Source organism: Bombina bombina, chromosome 1 (assembly GCF_027579735.1).
Source record: "Bombina bombina isolate aBomBom1 chromosome 1, aBomBom1.pri, whole genome shotgun sequence".
In the NCBI taxonomy this organism is placed as follows: domain Eukaryota; kingdom Metazoa; phylum Chordata; class Amphibia; order Anura; family Bombinatoridae; genus Bombina; species Bombina bombina.
The window spans coordinates 248,693,435-248,716,697 of NC_069499.1; the positions used below are offsets into that span (position 1 = coordinate 248,693,435).

General features: G+C 39.1%; 1 protein-coding gene across 3 annotated transcripts in view; it reads left to right on the forward strand.

Annotated features, from left to right (window-relative positions):
• GANC (glucosidase alpha, neutral C) overlaps positions 1–23,263 on the forward strand; it is a 133,928-nt gene that overhangs the window by 74,576 nt on the left and 36,089 nt on the right. For all 3 annotated transcript variants that reach the window (XM_053697920.1, XM_053697921.1, XM_053697922.1), the window contains 4 exons: positions 911–987; positions 1,843–1,917; positions 3,961–4,074; positions 22,623–22,735. In XM_053697920.1, coding sequence (XP_053553895.1) covers positions 911–987; positions 1,843–1,917; positions 3,961–4,074; positions 22,623–22,735 — 379 coding nt within the window. The remainder of the gene's footprint in view (positions 1–910; positions 988–1,842; positions 1,918–3,960; positions 4,075–22,622; positions 22,736–23,263) is intronic.

The following is a 23,263-nucleotide window of genomic DNA, read 5'->3' on the forward strand; positions in this document are numbered from 1 at the left end:
GTGTTAGGGTTAGACTTAGGTTTAGGGGTTAATAAATTTAATATCGTGGCAGCGACGTTGGGGGCGGCAGATTAGGTGTTAATAAATATAATGTAGGTGGCGGCGATGTTAGGGGCGGAAGATTAGGGGTTAATATTATTTAACTTGTGTTTGTGAGGCAGGAGTGTGGCGGTTTAGGGGTTAATATGTTTATTATAGTGGAGGCGATGTCCGGAGCGGCAGATTAGGGGTTAAAAATGTTATTATAGTGTTTGCGATGCGGGGGGCCTCGGTTTAGGGGTTAATAGGTAGTTTATGGGTGTTAGTGTACTTTTTAGCACTTTAGTTATGAATTTTATGCTACGGCGTTGTAGTGTAAAACTCATAACTACTGACTTTAGAATGCGTTATTGATCTTGTCGGTAGAGGGTGTACTGCTCACTTTTTGGCCTCCCAGGACAGACTCGTAATACCGGCGCTATGGAAGTCCTCTAGAAAAAAGGGTTTACGAAGTTTATGTAATTCGGTTTGCGGTAAGGCCAAACAAGTGTGCGGTACACCTATACCTGCAAGATTCGTAATAGCAGCGGTAGTGAAAAAGCAGCGTTAGGACCTGTTAACACTGCTTTTTCAGTTTAACGCAAAACTCATAATCTAGCCGTAGGGAAATTAAATGTCAAAATATATACACGTTTATGTCTAAGTTCGGTGTGTAAAAGCAGAGACATTGGTTTGAGTACCTTAAACTTTGAGTACCTCATCTTCCCCAGGAACTTTTTATTTTTTATTTATTTTTTGGTAAGGGCCTTTTGCATACATATATGCATTTATTTATATGTGCTTAAATACATTCTCAGATGTCCAAGATATGTAGAATTCTTGAATATTAACTACTTTTTCAGTGCAGAGACTGACACATTGTTTTTCTTAGGAAATGCTTTGATGGTTGTTCCAGTGGTTGAATCTGGAGCATCTGTTGTGCACATGCTGTTTCCAGGGTATGAAGAGGTAAGATATTGCTATCCCAGGAAAAAAACACAGCCAGAAAAACTACTTTCTGCAGACTTTATTATTTCACAATATAGGGCCAGATTACGTGTAAAGCGCTAACAGTTACACGCAAGCTAAAAGGGGTTTATCGCAGGTGTTTACATGCGTCAGGCTTACCACTCATATTGCTTGAGCGCAATTGCGATTTGCGCTAGAATGTTTAGCATGTGCGAAAACTGTTTACTTTCAACTTGTGCTACAAGCGCTACCCAACGCGTGCAAAAAGATTACTTCTAGCGGAGTTAGCACGCAAGCAGGAACGTTAAATAACGCTCCACTTGTAATCTGGCCAATAAGTGGTTCCTCATTCTGGTGTCATCTTTTTCTGATTACCTTTTTTTTTTTATCTAACCAAACCTGAAATTCACCAGAGTATGTGGGGACACATCTGTTGAGCACTATAGCTTATGAGATAAAGGGCTCCATTTATTAAGCAGTGGTCATAGGACCGCTGCTCCTTAACTTGTCCGCCACCATTAAAATCATCCTGATACAATACGAACAGGATGATTGACAGCCCCTGCTAGCGGCCGATTGGCCGCCATTTAGCAGGGGGCGGCATTGCACAAGCATTTGACCAGACTTTTAATAAATCTACCCCAAAGTATGTAATTTTCAGTGTAATATTCTAACTTGCTCTACAGGAAGTCAAGATAGTCTCTATACATTTTTGTGCAGTTACACCACATTATACTTTATATAATGCCTAGGCATGTGATTAAAACATCACAGATCGGGTATCATTTCATCACAGTGTTTAATGTGTGTGAATTTATAATACTTACTTTAATCTTCTGTTTCATACCTATGCAGCTCTGGTATGACTTCCGAAAATACAAATGTGTCAAGGGACCACACAAACGGAAAATAAGAGTCACCCTGGAAGAGGTTAGTGTACAGTAACCCTCTACAGCAGAATCAATGATTTTTATAAGTGAGGGATAATATTAAATTTACTGCTTTTAGTTTGTCTGCTCTGATTTGCTATTTGGGTCCAAATTGCTTTAAAAATATTCCTTAAATCTGAAGGGAAGATTATAACATGTTATTGTATCTTATGAAGGACATTAATATGTGACACACATTGCATAACGAGAGCTACTACAGTTGCTCATGGTCTAAAGAAATCATATCTTTAGCTTGAAGGGAATGTATGTGCTTTGAGCACCATATGCTAGTAGTGATTGCAGTGTTATTAAAGCTAGACTTTTCTTAGTTGACTTAAAGAACCAGGCTAGGGTTTCAAAATAACATATTTTTTATACAAATCTATGCTACTGTAGTAGTTGTTTACATATAGATGGTTGTCTTTGTTCATCAAGGGTGGGAGGAGATCCCACACAATCTTGCCATTTGTGCCCATAGAATCTGGACAACCAGGTAGATCGAGATGGCTATCATTCCCTTTATAAATGGAAAATGCCCAGGTATAACCTGTAGTGCATTCGCACAGTTTCTAAAATTTTATTCCATAGCGTGAACGCAAACGTCCCTTACATTTCATCAGGTATTCATTTACACGGATGTTCTGGTCAGGGGTGTAATTTTCTGAAAACTAGATAAAAGCAAGTTATATTGTATTGAAAACAATAATTTGTAATTGATGCAAACTGAGCCTTTATATCAGCCCCAGGGGTTCTCCAGTTACCTTCTCTCTCCCATGTGAAATTTTGTATCCCAAAAAGCTTCATTACTTTCTATGGAAGGCATCTCTCTGGGATTTTCAGGTTCCTCCCCTTTTCTTAGAAAATTCAGTGAGTTCTGCCTCTGTGAAGTCGGTACTATAATCAGAATTTAAAATCACAATCCTAAATACACTGCTGTATACAAAATAAAATACTAAATAGAAAGTGCAAAGTTTAAATATACTACAATTTAATCTGAAGTATAAAGTGATATAAAATAGAAACATTAAATGTAACTGCAGCAGAGCTGTCATGTCATGCAGTGCTATATTGGACTGGGCTTGTCTCTCCTTCATTTACAGAAATCCAGGGAACGCCCCTTGGAGAAGTAAAGCAAAATCTGCCTTTTGAAAATTTCACTAGGGATCTCTCAGGGCTGGAGGATCTCACCTGAGAGGTTTTGAATATTAGAGTGTGGTGATCAGAAACCGCAGGAAAAGGTTAAAAACTTAAAATGTGTTTAAAAAAAAGACAAACATTTTTAAATTTTAATAAAAAAATCTATCCCCAAAAGTACTGAACAGTAGTATTGTACTAATCAGAGTTATCACAGCAATAAGACTGACTCAGCACCTAAAGGGTTATTGTTTTTACAATCAAAGATTTTTTTTAATTAAATCTGAATGAAAACTTTGTGGGACTGATCTCTATGCCTCTCTCACCTCAGATCACACTTAGGAAAGAGAAGAGCACAGGTAGTGCAGACAGCCATTGATTCCAATCATTTGTTGTCACATTGTATCAGTGACTGCTTGTCACTGCAATCCACTGCTCCGACTGGCTCCTGGGGGACTGCCTAAGTTGCTGCACGATTATGAATTTGAAAAGCGTACTTTGATTACAATATTTTTTTTTCTTCTAACTTTCAATACACATTTTACGATGCTAATTTTATTAAACACTTTTCTGTAATGTATTTGTCTCACTTTCACATACAAAAATGTAGGGTACGCCCCTTAGGGAGATACACAGCTTTTAAGGTAATATTTGCCTTTAAAGAATTGCATGAAAGACCCTCATAGCACCAGCGGAGAACTTTAGAAAATAGGGCCCAAGACCCCCGCTATTGGCATAAAGATGCGGCACGCTAGACTTTAAGAGCTCTGTGGTATCACCATGTAAAACTCTCAACATACAGAACTCCCTATTACTTCCAGAAGATTGTGAGCTGAGTAATTGTGTATTTTTACATGCAGCTTGTATAAGCTGTGTAGGCTTTGAATTCTATCCTTTTTCCATTGCATAGATCCCAGTGTATCAACGAGGAGGTTCCATCATCCCCATGTACATCAGAGCTGGCAAGTCTACAGAATGGATGGATAACTTTCCTTATGAGTTGCACGTAGCTCTGGACTCCAAGGTAAATATCATTAACTGGAGCAAAAACTCATATAGCTCTAAATGAGGAACCACACAATTAGGTCAAGTTTACATAGTTTATTATAATCAGCAGGTACAAATATTGATTCACAAAATCTCGCATTGGCTTTCGTTTAACACACTTTTTACATCTGCATTATATTTTACCAGCGGGATAGCAGAAATCACGACCACAAAACTAAAAATGGCGTTTTTACAATCACATTCAATGTTTCTTTTTTTCACATTCACATATATGTGATTGTAATTTACAGCACTCATATATTAATTTAATTTTTTCCGCAGATTTTTCAAAAAGTCCCAAAAATTATGTTTTGAATAATCATGGGTTACAATATCTAGAACAATGTATCACCATCTTCTTACAGTAACTTAATATTATCAGGCAAAGACAGACGCTGTTCTGTTTAGTGATGTTTGGAAATGTTGGCAATATTTTAAACCTCATAACTTAGTACTTTAACGATTTACAGTATGAGAACTGTTAAAATCCCATAGTAAAAGGTGATATCGGATGTGTCCACACTGTTCTTGATTTCAGATGTAAATCTTGCCAAATCGGAAAACGGTGTTTTCTCAAACAGTGAGAAAACGTTTAAAAAATGCTTTTAATCTATTAAAGGCTCAATTTTATCCAATTTGAAATAGCAATTTATATTTATATATTATTTATTTTTGCGCCTGTAAGTGCGCACGCAATATACTGCTCATATTAAGCAATCAAAAAAGCACCCAAAAAGTAGTAATTGTAGATTTAAAAAGTTAAAAGTAGATTTTATAATGCTACCAAGCACATTGCATTTGCCAAGCGCGCCAAAAAAGGGTTTAAATTACATCACTTAAGTCGCATTGTCTATTGTGAAGTGAAAAGGAAAAAATTGGTATATAGAAAGAACCAACAAATTCAAATATCATAGGCGCTATACAGCTTAAAATAGTGTGATGAATATAAAAAACTATCGCCTAGATTTGGAGTTCTGCGTTAGCCGTCAAAACCAGCGTTAGGGGGTCCTAATGCTGGTTTTGGCCGCCCGCTGGTATTTGGAGTCAGTCAGGAAAGGGTCTAACGCTCACTTTCCAGCCGCGACTTTTCCATACCGCAGATCCCCCTACGCCATTTGCGTATCCTATCTTTTCAATGGGATCTTTCTAACGCCGGTATTTAGAGTCTTGGCTGAAGTGAGCGTTAGAAATCTAACGACAAAACTCCAGCCACAGAGAAAAGCCAGGAGTTAAGAGCTTTCTGGGTTAACGCCGGTTCATAAAGCTCTTAACTACTGTGCTCTAAAGTACACTAACACCCATAAACTACCTATGTACCCCTAAACCGAGGCCCCCCCACACCGCCTTTAATCTGCCGACCGCACACCGCCGCCACCTACATTATCCCTATGTACCCCTAATCTGCTGCCCCTAACATCGCCGACCCCTATATTATATTTATTAACCCCTAATCTGCCCCCCCAACGTCGCCGCTACCTACCTACAATTATTAACCCCTAATCTGCCGACCGGACCTCACCGCTACTATAATAAAGTTATTAACCCCTAATCCGCCTCACTCCCGCCTCAAAAACCCTATAATAAATAGTATTAACCCCTAATCTGCCCTCCCTAACATCGCCGACACCTAACTTCAAGTATTAACCCCTAATCTGTCGACCGTACACTGCCGCCACCTACATTATCCCTATGTACCCCTAATCTGCTGCCCCTAACATCGCCGACCCTATATTTATTAACCCCTAATCTGCCCCCCCAACGTCGCCGCTACCTACCTACAATTATTAACCCCCTAATCTGCCGACCGGACCTCACCGCTACTATAATAAAGTTATTAACCCCTAATCCGCCTCACTCCCGCCTCAAAAACCCTATAATAAATAGTATTAACCCCTAATCTGCCCTCCCTAACATCGCCGACACCTAGCTTCAAGTATTAACCCCTAATCTGCCGACCGGACCTCGCCGCTACTCTAATAACTGTATTAACCCCTAAAGCTAAGTCTAACCCTAACACTAACACCCCCCCTAAGTTAAATATAATTTTATTCTAACGAAATAAATTAAATCTTATTAAATAAATTATTCCTATTTAAAGCTAAATACTTACCTGTACAATAAACCCTAATATAGCTACAATATAAATAATAATTATATTGTAGCTATTTTAGGATTAATATTTATTTTACAGGCAACTTTGTATTTATTCTAACCAGGTACAATAGCTATTAAATAGTTAATAACTAATTAATAGCTACCTAGTTAAAATAAATAAAAAATTACATGTAAAATAAATCCTAACTTAAGTTACAATTAAACCTAACACTACACTATCAATAAATAAATTAACTAAACTATCTACAATTATCTACAATTAAATACAAATAAATACAATAACTAAAGTACAAAAAATAAAAAAAGAACTAAGTTAGAAAAAATAAAAAAATAATTTACAAACATTATAAAAATATTACAACAGTTTTAAGCTAATTACACCTACTCTAAGCCCAATAATAAAATAACAAAGCCCCCCAAATAAAAAAAATGCCCTACCCTATTCTAAAATAAAAATTGTAAAGCTCTTTTACCTTACCAGCCCTTAAAAGGGCCTTTTGCGGGGCATGCCCCAAAGTATTCTGCTCTTTTGCCTGTAAAAAAAAACATACAATACCCCCCCAACATTACCACCCACATACCCCTAATCTAACCCAAACCCCCCTTAAATAAACCTAACAGTAAGCCCCTGAAGATCTCCCTACCTTGTCTTCACCACGCCGGGTATCACCGATCCGTCCAGAAGAGGGTCCGAAGTCTTCATCGTATCCGGCAAGAAGAGCTCCTCCAGAGGGTCCAAAGTCTTCATCCTATCGGGCAAGAAGAGGACATCCGGACCGGCAAACATCTTCATCCAGGCGGCATCTTCTTCCATCCGGCGCGGAGTGGGACCATCTTCAAGCAGCCGATGCGGAGCCATCCTTCTTCACCGACGGACTAACGACGAATGAAGGTTCCTTTAAGGGACGTCATCCAAGATGGCGTCCCTCGAATTTCGATTGGCTGATAGAATTAAGGTAGGAATAATCTGATTGGCTGATGGAATCAGCCAATCAGATTGAAGTTCAATCGGATTGGCTGATCCAATCAGCCAATCAGATTGAGCTCACATTCTATTGGCTGTTCCGATCAGCCAATAGAATGCAAGCTCAATCTGATTGGCTGATTGGATCAGCCAATCCGATTGAAGTTCAATCGGATTGGCTGATTCCATCAGCCAATCAGATTATTCCTACCTTAATTCCGATTGGCTGATAGAATCCTATCAGCCAATCGGAATTCGAGGGAAGCCATCTTGGATGACGTCCCTTAAAGGAACCTTCATTCGGACTTAGGACGTCGGTGAAGAAGGATGGCTCCGCGTCGGCTGCTTGAAGATGGACCCGCTCCGCACCGGATGGAAGAAGATAGAAGATGCCGCTTGGATCAAGATGTCTGCCTGTCCGGATGTCCTCTTCTGCCCGGATAGGAGGAAGACTTTGGACCCTCTGGAGGAGCTCTTCTTGCCGGATACGATGACGACTTCGGACCCTCTTCTGGACGGATCGGGTATACCCGGCGTGGTGAAGACAAGGTAGGGAGATCTTCAGGGGCTTAGTGTTAGGTTTATTTAAGGGGGGTTTGGGTTAGATTAGGGGTATGTGAGTGGTGGGTTGTAATGTGGGGGGGGTATTGTATGGGTTTTTTTACAGGCAAAAGAGCAGAATTCTTTGGGGCATGCCCCGCAAAAGGCCCTTTTAAGGGCTGGTAAGGTAAATGAGCTTTACAATTTTTATTTTAGAATAGGGTAGGGCATTTTTTTATTTTGGGGGGCTTTGTTATTTTATTAGGGGGCTTAGAGTAGGTGTAATTAGCTTAAAACTGTTGTAATATTTTTATAATGTTTGTAAATAATTTTTTTATTTTTTGTAACTTAGTTTATTTTTTATTTTTTGTACTTTAGTTATTGTATTTATTTGTATTTAATTGTAGATAATTGTAGATAGTTTAGTTAATTTATTGATAGTGTAGTGTTAGGTTTAATTGTAACTTAGGTTAGGATTTATTTTACAGGTAATTTTTTATTTATTTTAACTAGGTAGCTATTAATTAGTTATTAACTATTTAATAGCTATTGTACCTGGTTAAAATAAATACAAAGTTGCCTGTAAAATAAATATTAATCCTAAAATAGCTACAATATAATTATTATTTATATTGTAGCTATATTAGGGTTTATTGTACAGGTAAGTATTTAGCTTTAAATAGGAATAATTTATTTAATAAGATTTAATTTATTTCGTTAGAATAAAATTATATTTAACTTAGGGGGGGTATTAGTGTTAGGGTTAGACTTAGCTTTAGGGGTTAATACAGTTATTAGAGTAGCTGCGAGGTCTGGTCGGCAGATTAGGGGTTAATACTTGAAGTTAGGTGTCGGCGATGTTAGGGAGGGCAGATTAGGGGTTAATACTATTTATTATAGGGTTTTTGAGGCGGGAGTGAGGCGGATTAAGGGTTAATAACTTTATTATAGTAGCGGTGAGGTCCGGTCGGCAGATTAGGGGTTAATAATTGTAGGTAGGTAGCGGCGACGTTGGGGGGGGCAGATTAGGGGTTATTAAATATAATATAGGGGTCGGCGGTGTTAGGGGCAGCAGATTAGGGGTACATAGTTATAATGTAGGTTGCGGCGGTGTACGGAGCGCCAGATTAGGTGTTAAAAAAAATATGCAGGGGTCAGCGATAGCGGGGGCGGCAGATTAGGGGTTAATAAGTGTAAGGTTAGGGGTTTTTAGACTCGGGGTACATGTTAGGGTGTTAGGTGCAGACTTAGGAAGTGTTTCCCCATAGGAAACAATGGGGCTGCGTTAGGAGCTGAACGCTGCTTTTTTGCAGGTGTTAGGTTTTTTTTCAGCTCAAACTGCCCCATTGTTTCCTATGGGGGAATCGTGCACGAGCACGTTTTTGAAGCTGGCCGCGTCCATAAGCACTGCTGGTATTTAGAGTTGCAGTGGCGGTAAATTATGCTATACGCTCCCTTTTTGGAGCCTAACGCAGCCCTTCTGTGAACTCTAAATACCAGCGGTATTTAAAGGTGCGGGGGGGAAAAAAGCACGCGTAGCTAAAGCACCCCTTTGGCCGCAGAACTCTAAATCTAGGCGTATGTAATTTAAATAATGTGCAAATAATGTGCAAACACAAATCAAACCAAAACTGTGTTAAAATGTGCAATACTATGCGTGTGTTTAATAACATGCAGACAATAAGTGTGATAAGACACAAATTAAACAATGTGCAGTACTCTGCATATATTTAATAACAAAATTGATTATCCCATATATAAAAAAATACAAAGTGACAAATGTGCTGATCAGGCGCAATTACATGTGTAGTATACAATAAGCAACAGTTACTAAAAAGAACAACTTGTTAAAAACAGCTTGTGAAAGGATTAGATGGTCGCTTGAATCAAATGGTCGTCAGATGATAGGTCTTGTGAAGCCCAGGATCGAATTTTTGGTCCAGCTGGAACGAGACAAGGGACCGATGAAACGGCAAAAAGAGGCAACAATAAAAGGTCCACACTTTTACTTACACCGGAATTGGTGATGTGACGAATAAACTCCTCTTTCAGGCTTACTCTCCGAGAAATGGTGGCACCCACTCAGACAAACTGTTTGAAGATGGTGATAGGTCGACGTGTAATGTGACTCCGCGATCACCTTTGCAAGCAGGTAGCTGATATCCAAACCTACGGAAGCCTTAGAGGGACAAAATAACAGAGGATACAGAGCAACGCGTTTCAACCCGCTCAGGGTCTTTTTCAAGCTCATAACCGGACTCAGATTTTGCTATATATAGCCTATACTGCAATTCTATAGGTTAAGCACAATGGGCATACATAATATGGGCGTAATTAATAGCACATATATACAAAAAAAAATTCAAACATAAAGATGTCAAACCGCAACTTTTAACATCATATAACTTCAACGTGTATGGACATAAATTAATATACAAGACACATAAATATATAATGCCGCTACTAATACTCTGCGGCTATCTTAGATGAATAATCTATGCAGATTTTTAAACACATGCAGATGTTTGGATACACATTTTGTTGTGCAAAAACTTGTGTGCACAGAATTTAGACTCTAGATAAAAAACGCATAAAGATTATATAAAAAATATGTATAAAAAATATGTATAAAAATATTTATAAAAATATATATACAAAAAAATATATATAAAAATGTTTTGAGACTATATTATTCTTATAGACAATTCCTGTATAGAAAAAACCTTGCATATAAAAATTGATGAAAAATACAATAAAAAAAAAAAAATATTCAATAAATTTAAAACAAATGTATATATAATATAACTCATATTTAGGTTGATCCGTGACCATTGATAACCGATAGATATAAAAAGCACTTATAATTGTAAAACACAGATATAGTATAAAAATACTCTCATATTATAGTTGTTTGAGACATGACCAGTATCAAAATTACTCTCATCCTAACATTAGCCATTTAAAAAACACCCAATATCAAAATCAATATTTAGGCCATAAGGTTGAAGTGTCTTCAAGTCAAAGATCCATTTGCTTTCCCTTTTCAGAAGATCATTTTGAATATTACCTCCTCTCCATTTTCTTTTTACTTTTTCTATTCCTAAAAAAGAAAAATGGTCCAAATTGCCATTATTACATAAGCCAAAATGTTTTGCTATAGGAAGATCCTTATTCCTTTTATGTGTAAAGTTTTCTATAGACCACATATGCTCCCTAATGCGGGTGCATAGGGGTCTTGAGGTCTCTCCAGTATACTGTAACCCACATTTACACTGAATAATATAGATAATACAACTATCTGAACATCTAATTAGATCTTTAATTTTGTATGTTTTTCCAGTTACATTTGATTTAAATTCTTTACTTTTACTTGAATGTTCACAAGATTTACAAGTGGGACATGGATAGAAGCCTTGTATGTGATTGCCCCTTATGTCAATTTGATCTGAATTATTTATAATTGTCTTTTTCTTTTTATTCTCTGTGGGAGCTAGAATGGATTTTAAATTTCGGGCTTTTTTATATACTACTTGCGGATTTAACGTAAGGATGGGACCTAATATTTCGTCATTTCTTAACAATCTCAAATATTTCTTAAGTATTCTTTCAATTAAAAAATTTATTTTGGCTGAAATTTGTAATAAATGGAATAAATACAGACTCCTTTTTATCTACTTCTGTTAGTGGTGGAATGGTCTTTTTATTTTTATTTTTATTTTCCAATAGAGAATTTCTATCTACTGATCTAACTTCTTTTAGTGTTCTATCTATATCACATTCCTTATAGCCTTTAGTTAGAAATTTTTGTTTAATTAATTCTGACTGATTGTCAAAGTCTATTATATTTGTACAGTTTTTACGGATGCGCAGGAACTGGCCTTTTCGGGATATTATCTATCCATTTTTTATGATGGCAGCTTGTAAAATGTATGTAACTATTAGCATCCACTTGCTTGAAAAAAGTTCTAGCATTAAGCTTACTATCTTTTACAAAAATTTCCAAATCTAGAAAATTGATACTTAATTTATCACTAACACATGTAAATTTCAAATTAACTTCATTAAAATTCATATCTTTAAAAAATCATCAAGGGATGAACTACTGCCCTTCCAAACAATGAAAATGTCATTGATATATATCCTATAGGACACCAGGCCTGCTCCAAGTGTATTTTTGTAAAAAATGATATTCCCAATGCCCCATAAATAAATTGGCATAACTTGGACTTCTGTTCATATTTTAACATCTCATCTTGTTCTAAATAAAAGTTAATGGCTTTTAGTCCATCTTTGTGGTCAATGCATGTGTATAGAGATGCAACGTCGCAGGATGCCAATAAATAGTCATCCTGCCACGCTATATCTTGTATTAAATTTAAAACATCTGTGGAATCTTTCAAAAAGGATGGAAGTAATCTGACAAACTTTTGCAAATGAATATCTAAATACTCCGATAAATTAGCAGTTAAAGAGCCCAGGCCTGAAATGATAGGCCTGCCTGGAGGAGATTTCATGCTCTTTTTTGGCAGACAGTAAAGCAGAGATATTTTAGGATATTTAGGTAAGAGGTATTCTCGTTCTTTGTGATTTAGAATTCCTTCCTTTTCAGTTTTGTCAAGAATGGATGTTAAACTTAGCTTATACTTGCTTGTTGGATCATTAGATAATTTTTTGTAAGTTTGTAGGTCTGTAACAATATCATTACACATTCTTAGATAGTCCTCACTGTCCATAATTACAATCCCGCCGCCCTTGTCGGCGGGTTTGATGGTAATATTTTTGTTATCTTCTAATTCTTTAATAATTCTCTGTTGGGTTTTGGTTAAATTATTATTAGTTGGCCTAAGTTTTTTATCAGACAGATTTTCAATATCTCTAAGTATTAGCTTTTCGAATGACTCTAAAATAGGACCTTTTTCATTTTTAGGGTAAAATTTGATTTTTCTCTGAGATTTGTATGTGTAAATTTATCAGATACCAGAGTGTTAGAGGCTGCCTTTTGGGCACCTGTTTTTAGAAACCATTTTTTAACCGTGAGTTTTCTAACAAATTTGTGTGCATCCAAATCTAAATCCAAATCAAATTTATTTAGTCCATTTGTCGGAGCAAATGACAACCCCTTGCCTAAAATTTGTTCATGTTCCCTATTTAATGATTCCTTACTGAGATTGAATATCCCCATACTGGTAGTAACTCATTCTTCATTATATATAAGTTAACTTTGGGATAAAAAAAAAATACTTTCTTCTGTTAAGTGTGATCAGTCCACGGGGTCATCATTACTTCTGGGATATTACTCCTCCCCAACAGGAAGTGCAAGAGGATTCACCCAGCAGAGCTGCATATAGCTCCTCCCCTCTACGTCACTCCCAGTCATTCTCTTGCACCCAACGACTAGATAGGATGTGTGAGAGGACTAAGGTGATTATACTTAGTTTTATATCTTCAATCAAAAGTTTGTTATTTTAAAATAGCACCGGAGTGTGTTATTATCTCTCTGGCAGAGTTTGAAGAAGAATCTACCCGAGTTTTTGTTATGATTTTAGCCGGAGTAGTTAAGATCATATTGCTGTTCCTCGGCCATCTGAGGAGAGGTAAACTTCAGATCAGGGGACAGCGGGCAGATGAATCTGCATAGAGGTATGTAGCAGTTTTTATTTTCTGACAATGGGAATTGATGAGAAAATCCTGCCATACCGATATAATGTCATGTATGTATACTTTACACTTCAGTATTCTGGGAATGGTACTTCACTAGAATTACACTGTAAGAAATACATAAAGCTGTTTAATAACTAGAGATTATGTTTAACGTTTTTGCTGAATGTAAAATCGTTTTCATTTACTGAGGTACTGAGTGAATAAATGTTTGGGCACTATTTTTCCACTTGGCAGTTGCTTAATCTGTTTTCTGACAGTTTCTGTTCTCCCTCACTGCTGTGTGTGAGGGGGGAGGGGCCGTTTTTTTGGCGCTTTTACTACACATCAAATATTTCAGTCAGCAAACTCATTGTATTCCCTGCATGATCCGGTTCATCTCTACAGAGCTCAGGGGTCTTCAAAACTTATTTTGAGGGAGGTAATTTCTCTCAGCAGAGCTGTGAGAATTATAGTTTGACTGAGATAAAAAACGTTTATTCTGTAATTTGTTTCCTGCTTTCAGAATTTGTTATCTTTGCTAATGGGATTAAACCTTTGCTAAAGTTGTGTTATTTACAAGGATTGAGGCTATAACTGTTTCAATTTATTAATTTTCAACTGTCATAGATCTTCTGTGCTTCTTAAAGGCACAGTACGTTTTAATACAAGTTTATTTGCTAGTGTGTTAAACATGTCTGATTCAGAGGATGATACCTGTGTCATTTGTTGCAATGCCAAAGTGGAGCCCAATAGAAATTTATGTACTAACTGTATTGATGCTACTTTAAATAAAAGTCAATCTGTACAAATTGAACAAATTTCACCAAACAACGAGGGGAGAGTTATGCCGACTAACTCGCCTCACGTGTCAGTACCTACATCTCCCGCTCAGAGGGAGGTGCGTGATATTGTAGCGCCGAGTACATCTGGGCGGCCATTACAAATCACATTACAGGATATGGCTACTGTTATGACTGAGGTTTTGGCTAAATTACCAGAGCTAAGAGGTAAGCGTGATCACTCTGGGGTGAGAACAGAGTGCGCTGATAATATTAGGGCCATGTCAGACACTGCGTCACAGGTGGCAGAACATGAGGACGGAGAGCTTCATTCTGTGGGTGACAGGTTCTGATCCAAACAGACTGGATTCAGATATTTCAAATTTTAAATTTAAACTGGAAAACCTCCGTGTATTACTAGGGGAGGTGTTAGCGGCTCTGAATGATTGTAACACAGTTGCAATACCAGAGAAAATGTGTAGGTTGGATAAATAATTTGCGGTACCGACGGAGTACTGAGGTTTTTCCTATACCTAAGAGACTTACTGAAATTGTTACTAAGGAGTGGGATAGACCCGGTTGTGCCGTTCTCACCCACTCCGATATTTAGAAAAATGTTTCCAATAGACGCCACCACAAGGGACTTATGGCAAACGGTCCCTAAGGTGGAGGGAGCAGTTTCTACCTTAGCTAAGCGTACCACTATCCCGGTGGAGGATAGCTGTGCTTTTTCAGATCCAATGGATAAAAAATTAGAGGGTTACCTTAAGAAAATGTTTGTTCAACAAGGTTTTTATATTGCAACCCCTTGCATGCATTGCGCCGATCACGGCTGCAGTGGCATTCTGGATTGAGTCTCTGGAAGAGAACATTGGTTCAGCTACTCTGGACGACATTACGGACAGGCTTAGAGTCCTTAAACTAGCTAATTCATTCATTTCGGAGGCCGTAGTACATCTTACTAAACTTACGGCGAAGAATTCAGGATTCGCCATTCAGGCACGCAGGGCGCTGTGGCTAAAATCCTGGTCAGCTGATGTTACTTCTAAGTCCTAAATTGCTTAATATACCTTTCAAAGGGCAGACCTTATTCGGGCCCGGGTTTGAAAGAGATTATCGCTGACATTACAGGAGGTAAAGGCCCATGCCCTGCCTCAGGACAAAGCCAAAGCCAAGACTAGACAGTCTAATTTTCGTTCCTTTCGTAATTTCAAAGCAGGAGCAGCATCAACATCCTCTGCAGCCAAAACAGGAAGGAGCTGTTGCTCGCTACAGACAAGGCTGGAAACCTAACCAGTCCTGGAACAAGGGCAAGCAGACTAGGAAACCTGCTGCTGCCCCTAAAACAGCATGAATTGAGGGCCCCCGATCCGGGATCGGATCTAGTGGGGGGCAGACTTTCTCTCTTCGCCCAGGCTTGGGCAAGAGATGTTCAGGATCCCTGGGCGCTAGAGATAATATCTCAGGGATACCTTCTGGACTTCAAATACTCTCCTCCAAGAGAGAGATTTCATCTGTCAAGATTGTCAACAATCCAGACAAAGAAAGAGGCGTTTCTACGCTGCGTACAAGAGCTCTTGTTAATGGGAGTAATCCATCCAGTTCCACGATCGGAACAGGGACAGGGGTTTTTTACTCAAATCTGTTTGTGGTTCCCAAAAAAGAGGGAACTTTCAGACCAATCCTGGACTTAAAGATCCTAAACAAATTCCTAAGAGTTCCATCGTTCAAGATGGAGACTATTCGGACAATTTTACCTATGATCCAAGAGGGTCAGTACATGACCACTGTAGATTTAAAAGATGCTTACCTTCACATACCGATTCACAAAGATCATTATCGGTACCTAAGGTTTGCCTTCCTAGACAGGCATTACCAGTTTGTGGCTCTTCCATTCGGATTGGCTACAGCTCCAAGAATCTTCACAAAGGTTCTGGGTGCTCTTCTGGCCTGTACTAAGACCGCGGGGAATCTCGGTAGCTCCATACCTAGACGACATTCTGATACAAGCTTCAAGCTTTCAAACTGCCAAGTCTCATACAGAGTTAGTGCTGGCATTTCTAAGGTCACATGGATGGAAGGTGAACGAAAAGAAAAGTTCACTCGTTCCACTCACAAGAGTTCCCTTCCTGGGGACTCTTATAGATTCTGTAGAAATGAAGATTTACCTGACAGAGGACAGGCTAACAAGACTTCAAAGTGCTTGCCGCACCCTTCATTCCATTCAACACCCGTCAGTGGCTCAATGCATGGAGGTAATCGGCTTAATGTAGCGGCAATGGACATAGTACCCTTTGCACGCTTACACCTCAGACCACTGCAACTGTGCATGCTAAGTCAGTGGAATGGGGATTACTCAGACTTATCCCCTTCTCTGAATCTGGATCAAGAGACCAGAAATTCTCTTCTATGGTGGCTTTCTCGGCCACATCTGTCCAGGGGGATGCCATTCAGCAGACCAGACTGGACAATTATAACAACAGACGCCAGCCTTCTAGGTTGGGGTGCCGTCTGGAATTCTCTGAAGGCTCAGGGACAATGGAGTCAGGAGGAGAGTCTCCTGCCAATAAACCATTCTGGAATTGAGAGCAGTTCTCAATGCCCTCCTGGCTTGGCCCCAGTTGACAACTCGGGGGTTCATCAGGTTTCAGTCGGACAACATCACGACTGTAGCTTACATCAACCATCAGGGAGGGACAAGAAGCTCCCTAGCTATGATGGAAGTATCAAAGATAATTCGCTGGGCAGAGTCTCACTCTTGCCCACCTGTCAGCAATCACATCCCGGGAGTGGAGAACTGGGAGGCGGATTTCTTAAGTCGTCAGACTTTTCATCCGGGGGAGTGGGAACTTCATCCGGAGGTCTTTGCCCAAATACTTCGACGTTGGGGCAAACCAGAGATAGATCTCATGGCGTCTCGACAGAACGCCAAGCTTCCTCGTTACGGGTCCAGATCCAGGGATCCAGGAGCAGTCCTGATAGATGCTCTGACAGCACCTTGGGACTTCAGGATGGCTTACGTGTTTCCACCCTTCCCGTTACTTCCTCGATTGATTGCCAGAATCAAACAAGAGAGAGCATCAGTGATTCTAATAGCACCTGCGTGGCCACGCAGGACTTGGTATGCAGACCTGGTGGACTTGTCATCCTGTCCACCTTGGTCTCTACCTCTGAAACAGGACCTTCTGATACAGGGTCCCTTCAAACATCAAAATCTAACTTCTCTGAAGCTGACTGCTTGGAAATTGAACGCTTGATTTTATCAAGACGTGGGTTTTCTGAGTCAGTTATTGATACCTTAATACAGGCTAGGAAAACCTGTTACCAGAAAGATTTACCATAAGATATGGCGTAAATACCTATATTGGTGTGAATCCAAAGGTTACTCTTGGAGTAAGGTTAGGATTCCTAGGATATTGTCTTTTCTACAAGAAGGTTTAGAAAAGGGTTTATCTGCTAGTTCATTAAAGGGACAGATCTCAGCTCTGTCCATTCTGTTACACAAACGTCTGTCAGAAGTTCCTGACGTCCAGGCTTTTTGTCAGGCTTTGGCCAGGATTAAGCCTGTGTTTAAAACTGTTGCTCCACCATGGAGTTTAAACCTTGTTCTTAATGTTTTACAGGGCGTTCCGTTTGAACCCCTTCATTCCATTGATATAAAGTTGTTATCTTGGAAAGTTCTATTTTTAATGGCTATTTCCTCGGCTCGAAGAGTCTCTGAATTATCAGCCTTACATTGTGATTCTCCTTATTTGATTTTTCATTCGGATAAGGTAGTCCTGCGTACTAAACCTGGGTTCTTACCTAAGGTAGTTACTAACAGGAATATCAATCAAGAGATTGTTGTTCCTTCTTTATGCCCAAATCCTTCTTCAAAGAAGGAACGTCTACTGCACAACCTGGATGTAGTCCGTGCTCTAAAATTTTACTTACAGGCAACTAAGGAATTTCGACAAACGTCTTCTCTGTTTGTCATTTACTCTGGGCAGAGGAGAGGTCAAAAAGCTTCCGCTACCTCTCTTTCTTTTTGGCTTCGTAGCATAATTCGTTTAGCTTATGAGACTGCTGGACAGCAGCCTCCTGAAAGAATTACAGCTCATTCTACTAGAGCTGTGGCTTCCACTTGGGCCTTCAAGAATGAGGCCTCTGTTGAACAGATTTGCAAGGCTGCAACTTGGTCTTCGCTTCATACTTTTTCCAAATTTTACAAATTTGACACTTTTGCTTCATCGGAGGCTATTTTTGGGAGAAAGGTTCTTCAGGCAGTGGTTCCTTCTGTATAAAGAGCCTGCCTATCCCTCCCGTCATCCGTGTACTTTTGCTTTGGTATTGGTATCCCAGAAGTAATGATGACCCGTGGACTGATCACACTTAACAGAAGAAAACATAATTTATGCTTACCCTGATAAATTCCTTTCTTCTGTAGTGTGATCAGTCCACGGCCCGCCGCCTGTTTTTAAGGCAGGTAAATATTTTTTAATTTATACTCCAGTCACCACTTCACACTTGGCCTTTCCTTTCTCGTTGGTCCTTGGTCGAATGACTGGGAGTGACGTAGAGGGGAGGAGCTATATGCAGCTCTGCTGGGTGAATCCTCTTGCACTTCCTGTTGGGGAGGAGTAATATCCCAGAAGTAATGATGACCCGTGGACTGATCACACTACAGAAGAAAGGAATTTATCAGGTAAGCATAAATTATGTTTTTGATGAGGCGGAGCTTGACCAATCAGGCAAATGGCTGCATAGTCTCATAGCTCCAAGACAATCAGCGGACCACAGCTGCCCATCGAGCAAGTAGTAACCTGCCAACCAGCTCCGCACACTACGCTGACAGCCTAGAGCCTTTTGTGACCTCAACAGGCTGAAATCTGCGATATTACGCTCCTGCTGGAGCTTTTTCTCCTCGAAGAACATTGAACCTCCGCCATCTTGGCGCACCCTCAGGCCCACCACGGAACTCCCGCGCATAAAAAAAAAAAAGGTGCCAAAGATGCAGCGACGAGCCCTGACAGGATCGGATTGCACAACAAGATCCGGAAACAACACCTAACGATCCTCAACCGATTCCGAGCACCACAGCTGAAAAACAAACCACATGGTCTGATAAAAAAAAATGTAGGCCCAGGATGTCGGCAGACTACTATGCAATGCCAACTGCATAAAGAGGCTAAAAGGTACGCTTAACTTCTACTCTCCACTATAAAAGACACTATCCCATGCAAGTGGGTTCATGGCATCAGTACCATAACGACCATAATGGAATAACAAACTCTGCCTCTAGCATTAATATATTTAATACACTCGTTTATATATAAGCCCCGTGAGTGAATAAATAACATGTATTATAATACAGTGCTCTCTCTCACAAACGACTACAAAGATATACATAATATCTCCCCAGATAATCTTCTCATACAGGCTTCTCAAGCCCAGTGAACTTGTATCAAGTTTAAACACAGATTTTACTTTATCAACGTCCTAGCAATCTCCAATAAGAGTGAATATTTATTGTCATCTTTTCTGCAAAAACCTGCTTAAACCATTCTGCCACAATGGCTTCTAAAAGACACCCTAAGTGGGACAAGCAGCCTAAATCTCACTCTGCCTCAACTATCTGTCAGCTCCTTTTTTCAATAGGCTGACAATACATCTCAATCTACCTTAGACTACCGGATGGCAAATGATACAGAACAAGAATTATCTCCAACCATACCACTTTCATTGGAATACATGGTTCAACTCAACGCAAGATATTGCTAAAATTACAACAAAGAGGACTTTGACTCCCTCAAGACCCTCATCACGTCTGAACGATCAAATATGCGCAAATACATCACAGACCTGGGGAACAGAATTGAGGAGATAGAAGACACACATGAAACTGTCAGTGACATGGTGGGCACAATCTCCACACAAGCTAATATACACAAAACAAAACTAGATTCGCTCCAAGAGAAGATAGAAGACCTAGAAAATAGGTGCAGAAAAAAGTAACCTCTGCATCAGAGGTATTCCTGGATACGTTAAAGCTGCTGAACTTTTTGCCTTATCTCCAGGGACTGTTCCTGTATGTCAAAGAGGCTCCACAAGCCCCACCAGCCGAAATAGAGGGAGCACACAGGGCATTGAGACCCCCTCCTAACACTCTCCCCAGGGAAGTTATTATGAAATTCCTCAGATTCTTATACAGAGAAGAAATTTGGCAAAAAGCAAGAATGTCACGCACAATCTCTCATCTGGATCACTCAATACAAATCTACCCGGACCTCTGTCCTAGCACCATTCAGAAGAGAAGATAATCATGCTTCATTACAACTATCCTACAGGAAAAACACATAAAGTACCGCTGGGGGTTCCCCTTCGGCTTTATCATCCCTTATGAAGGAAATACTTTTGTTTATAAAGGCCCACAAGATCTGGACAAACTCTCGAAAGGACTAGGCATCCCACTGAAACTTCCAGGCCCACCTACAACTTCAACTGACTCCTTATACTTCAACTTTAGAAGCAATAACATGGCAGACAGTCCAATCCAAGAAGAGAAAAGATGGACCCAACTTTACTACACCTCCCCTGCGGGGGAGAGCACCTGAACCCCACTCCTTACCGGATAGACAGAACTTCTTGTATGTATTATTATACAGGCTCACAACATCTACTTTTTCAAATGGTATGTAACATTAGCTTAATATAAAAAATGTGTACAATATCAACCTGGTTACATCAAAATATCTTTACACAAGACATATATCACCTCATAATTTACATGTGGCAGAATTTAGTACTACCCGAGGCCACTATACTGACTCTCAAAAGAAATTGTTATAGCTTACTCGCAGGGTATAAACACTCACACAGATTAATAGTTACTAAGTTTTATTACTACTATTACTTACTAGATATAATTAAAGGTCCCATTGGTTGTCCAATCTAGATAAGAAAAACTTAGATATCCTCACAGTCAACTCAAAGGGCTTAAATAACCTAAGACTTTCCTATACAAATTTGGCCCCTAACAGAGTAGGAATACTTATCAAAAAAGGAATACCCTTCCAATTATATAATGCACATAAAGATAGTGAAGGTAGATATATTATCCTAGTGGGTAAACTATATAATACCACTGTCACCCTGGTATGCATCTACGCTCCTAACACAAACCACCATAAATTTGTAACAACCCTAAACTAAAAGTATCCTAATTATAGTAAGGGATCTCAACGCAACCCTGGACCCTCTTTTAGATAACTCTAACTGCTCCTCTTCTACCCCACTTAGAGTAATCAATAACATTAAACGACAAGAGATCTTGCTGTTCACCACACATGGAGGGTACATCACCCTGAATCCAGAGATTACACATTCTTCTCTCACCCCATTTACGATTCTCTCAAATTGATTATTTCTTCTTAGATTTTAACACTCTGGCCCTAGCAACACACTCCTCTATTCTGTCTAACATTTGGACAGACCACTTGATGGTGTCATGCATAATCCAATGGCCCTCAGCATCACCAATATCCTACATCTGTTCAAAAGTCAATATTTGTTTATATCAGAAACGATTTCTCTCCTGATTCAGATAGAGCATACAATTTTAACCAGCTTTCCAATTTACTTCTATTATCTAATTTGCTTTGTTTTTTTAATTCTTAATTGAAAAGTAGACCTGGGTAGGCTCAGTAACGCCAATGCCCTTCTGGGGGCTTGCTGTTGATTGGTGGCTGCACTTTTATGTCACTTGTAAATGGCTCACCTGGTGGGTTCAGCTAGCTCCTGTTGTGCATTGCTGCTACTTCAACAAAGAAAGCCAAAGAGGATGAAGCAAACTTGATAACAGAAGTAAATTAGAAACTTTTTTTAAATTGTATGCTTTGGCTAAATCATAAAAATATTTTTGGAATTTATGTCCATTTAACCTCTACCACCTCTGAACTGGAAGTTTAATATCACTCTGGCCTAATCCAACCTGGGTGATTTGACAGTTCTTGGGCAATTGGTTGCGCAAGAGCTGTGGGCGGCATTGCACACGTTCTCTTTAATCTGCGCAATCAGTATTTGTCTAGCGCTGCGGAATCTGTTGGTGCTCTACAAATAAGCGATAATAATAATAATACATCAAATTAACTTTGTTTTAGTCTGCCTGTATCTCAATATCTGTCCATCTATATCTCAATCATCAAAAATATCAGTCTGTATCTAAGTGTCTTTGTGTATCTGTAAATGTTATATCTTTCTTTATCTCAGGCTTATCTGTTGATCTGGATATCAGTATTTGTACATATCACACCCATTCTCTCTATATCTCTTTAGCCATATCTCTTTATGCCTAATGAATGAAATATAGACAAAGGGACCAAACCATACTGGTGTATTAGGGTTTAATTTGCTGATAGTTATATCACCCAATTTTTGCTACTGTTTTAATAGTGGAAATTCTAATATGTAATGGAGGGTGACTTAGGATCTACTTGTCCACTGATTTAGGGCTCCGCTGTGGGCGAACTCTTCATAGACGATGGTGACTCCTTCCAGTACCTTTACAAGAACATGTTCATCCACAGGAGATTTACGTTTCAGAAGAATGTCCTCTCCTCCTGGTAAGATATTGTGGGGTATTATTAAAATAAGGAATCCTGGGAGAATCACCTGGTGCATATTTATTTCCATTAATTCCTTTTGTCAGGCTTTTTAGTTGTTATGGATTGTCGTATGTGCTAAGACTCTGTTTATATCCTCTGTTGTTCTCTATCAACATTTCTGCATTCAGTTTTTACTCTATATTTCCTTGTACATTATGTTTATCTATCACTGTTGTGTATTTTAGGTATTCATTGATAGCATTGTATGTTATTGTTTGAGCTTTCAGTTAGTCACCGAGATATTATGGTAGAGAGATATCCATTTCACACTTTGCTGTGTTCATTTTATGTGTGTGCTATAGGGGTTGATTTTGATGTTCACATTTATCCAATGAATTCACTTCTCAATATTATTTGGGGTTTTTCTTCTATGGCTGCTTGTTCAGGGATGTCATATGTATTGGTGCTATAACCAAGCACAGCTTTATTTGATAGTATTTGAGACTTGCTACTAGAGCAAGTGGCAGCAAAAGACGTGGGAAGCAA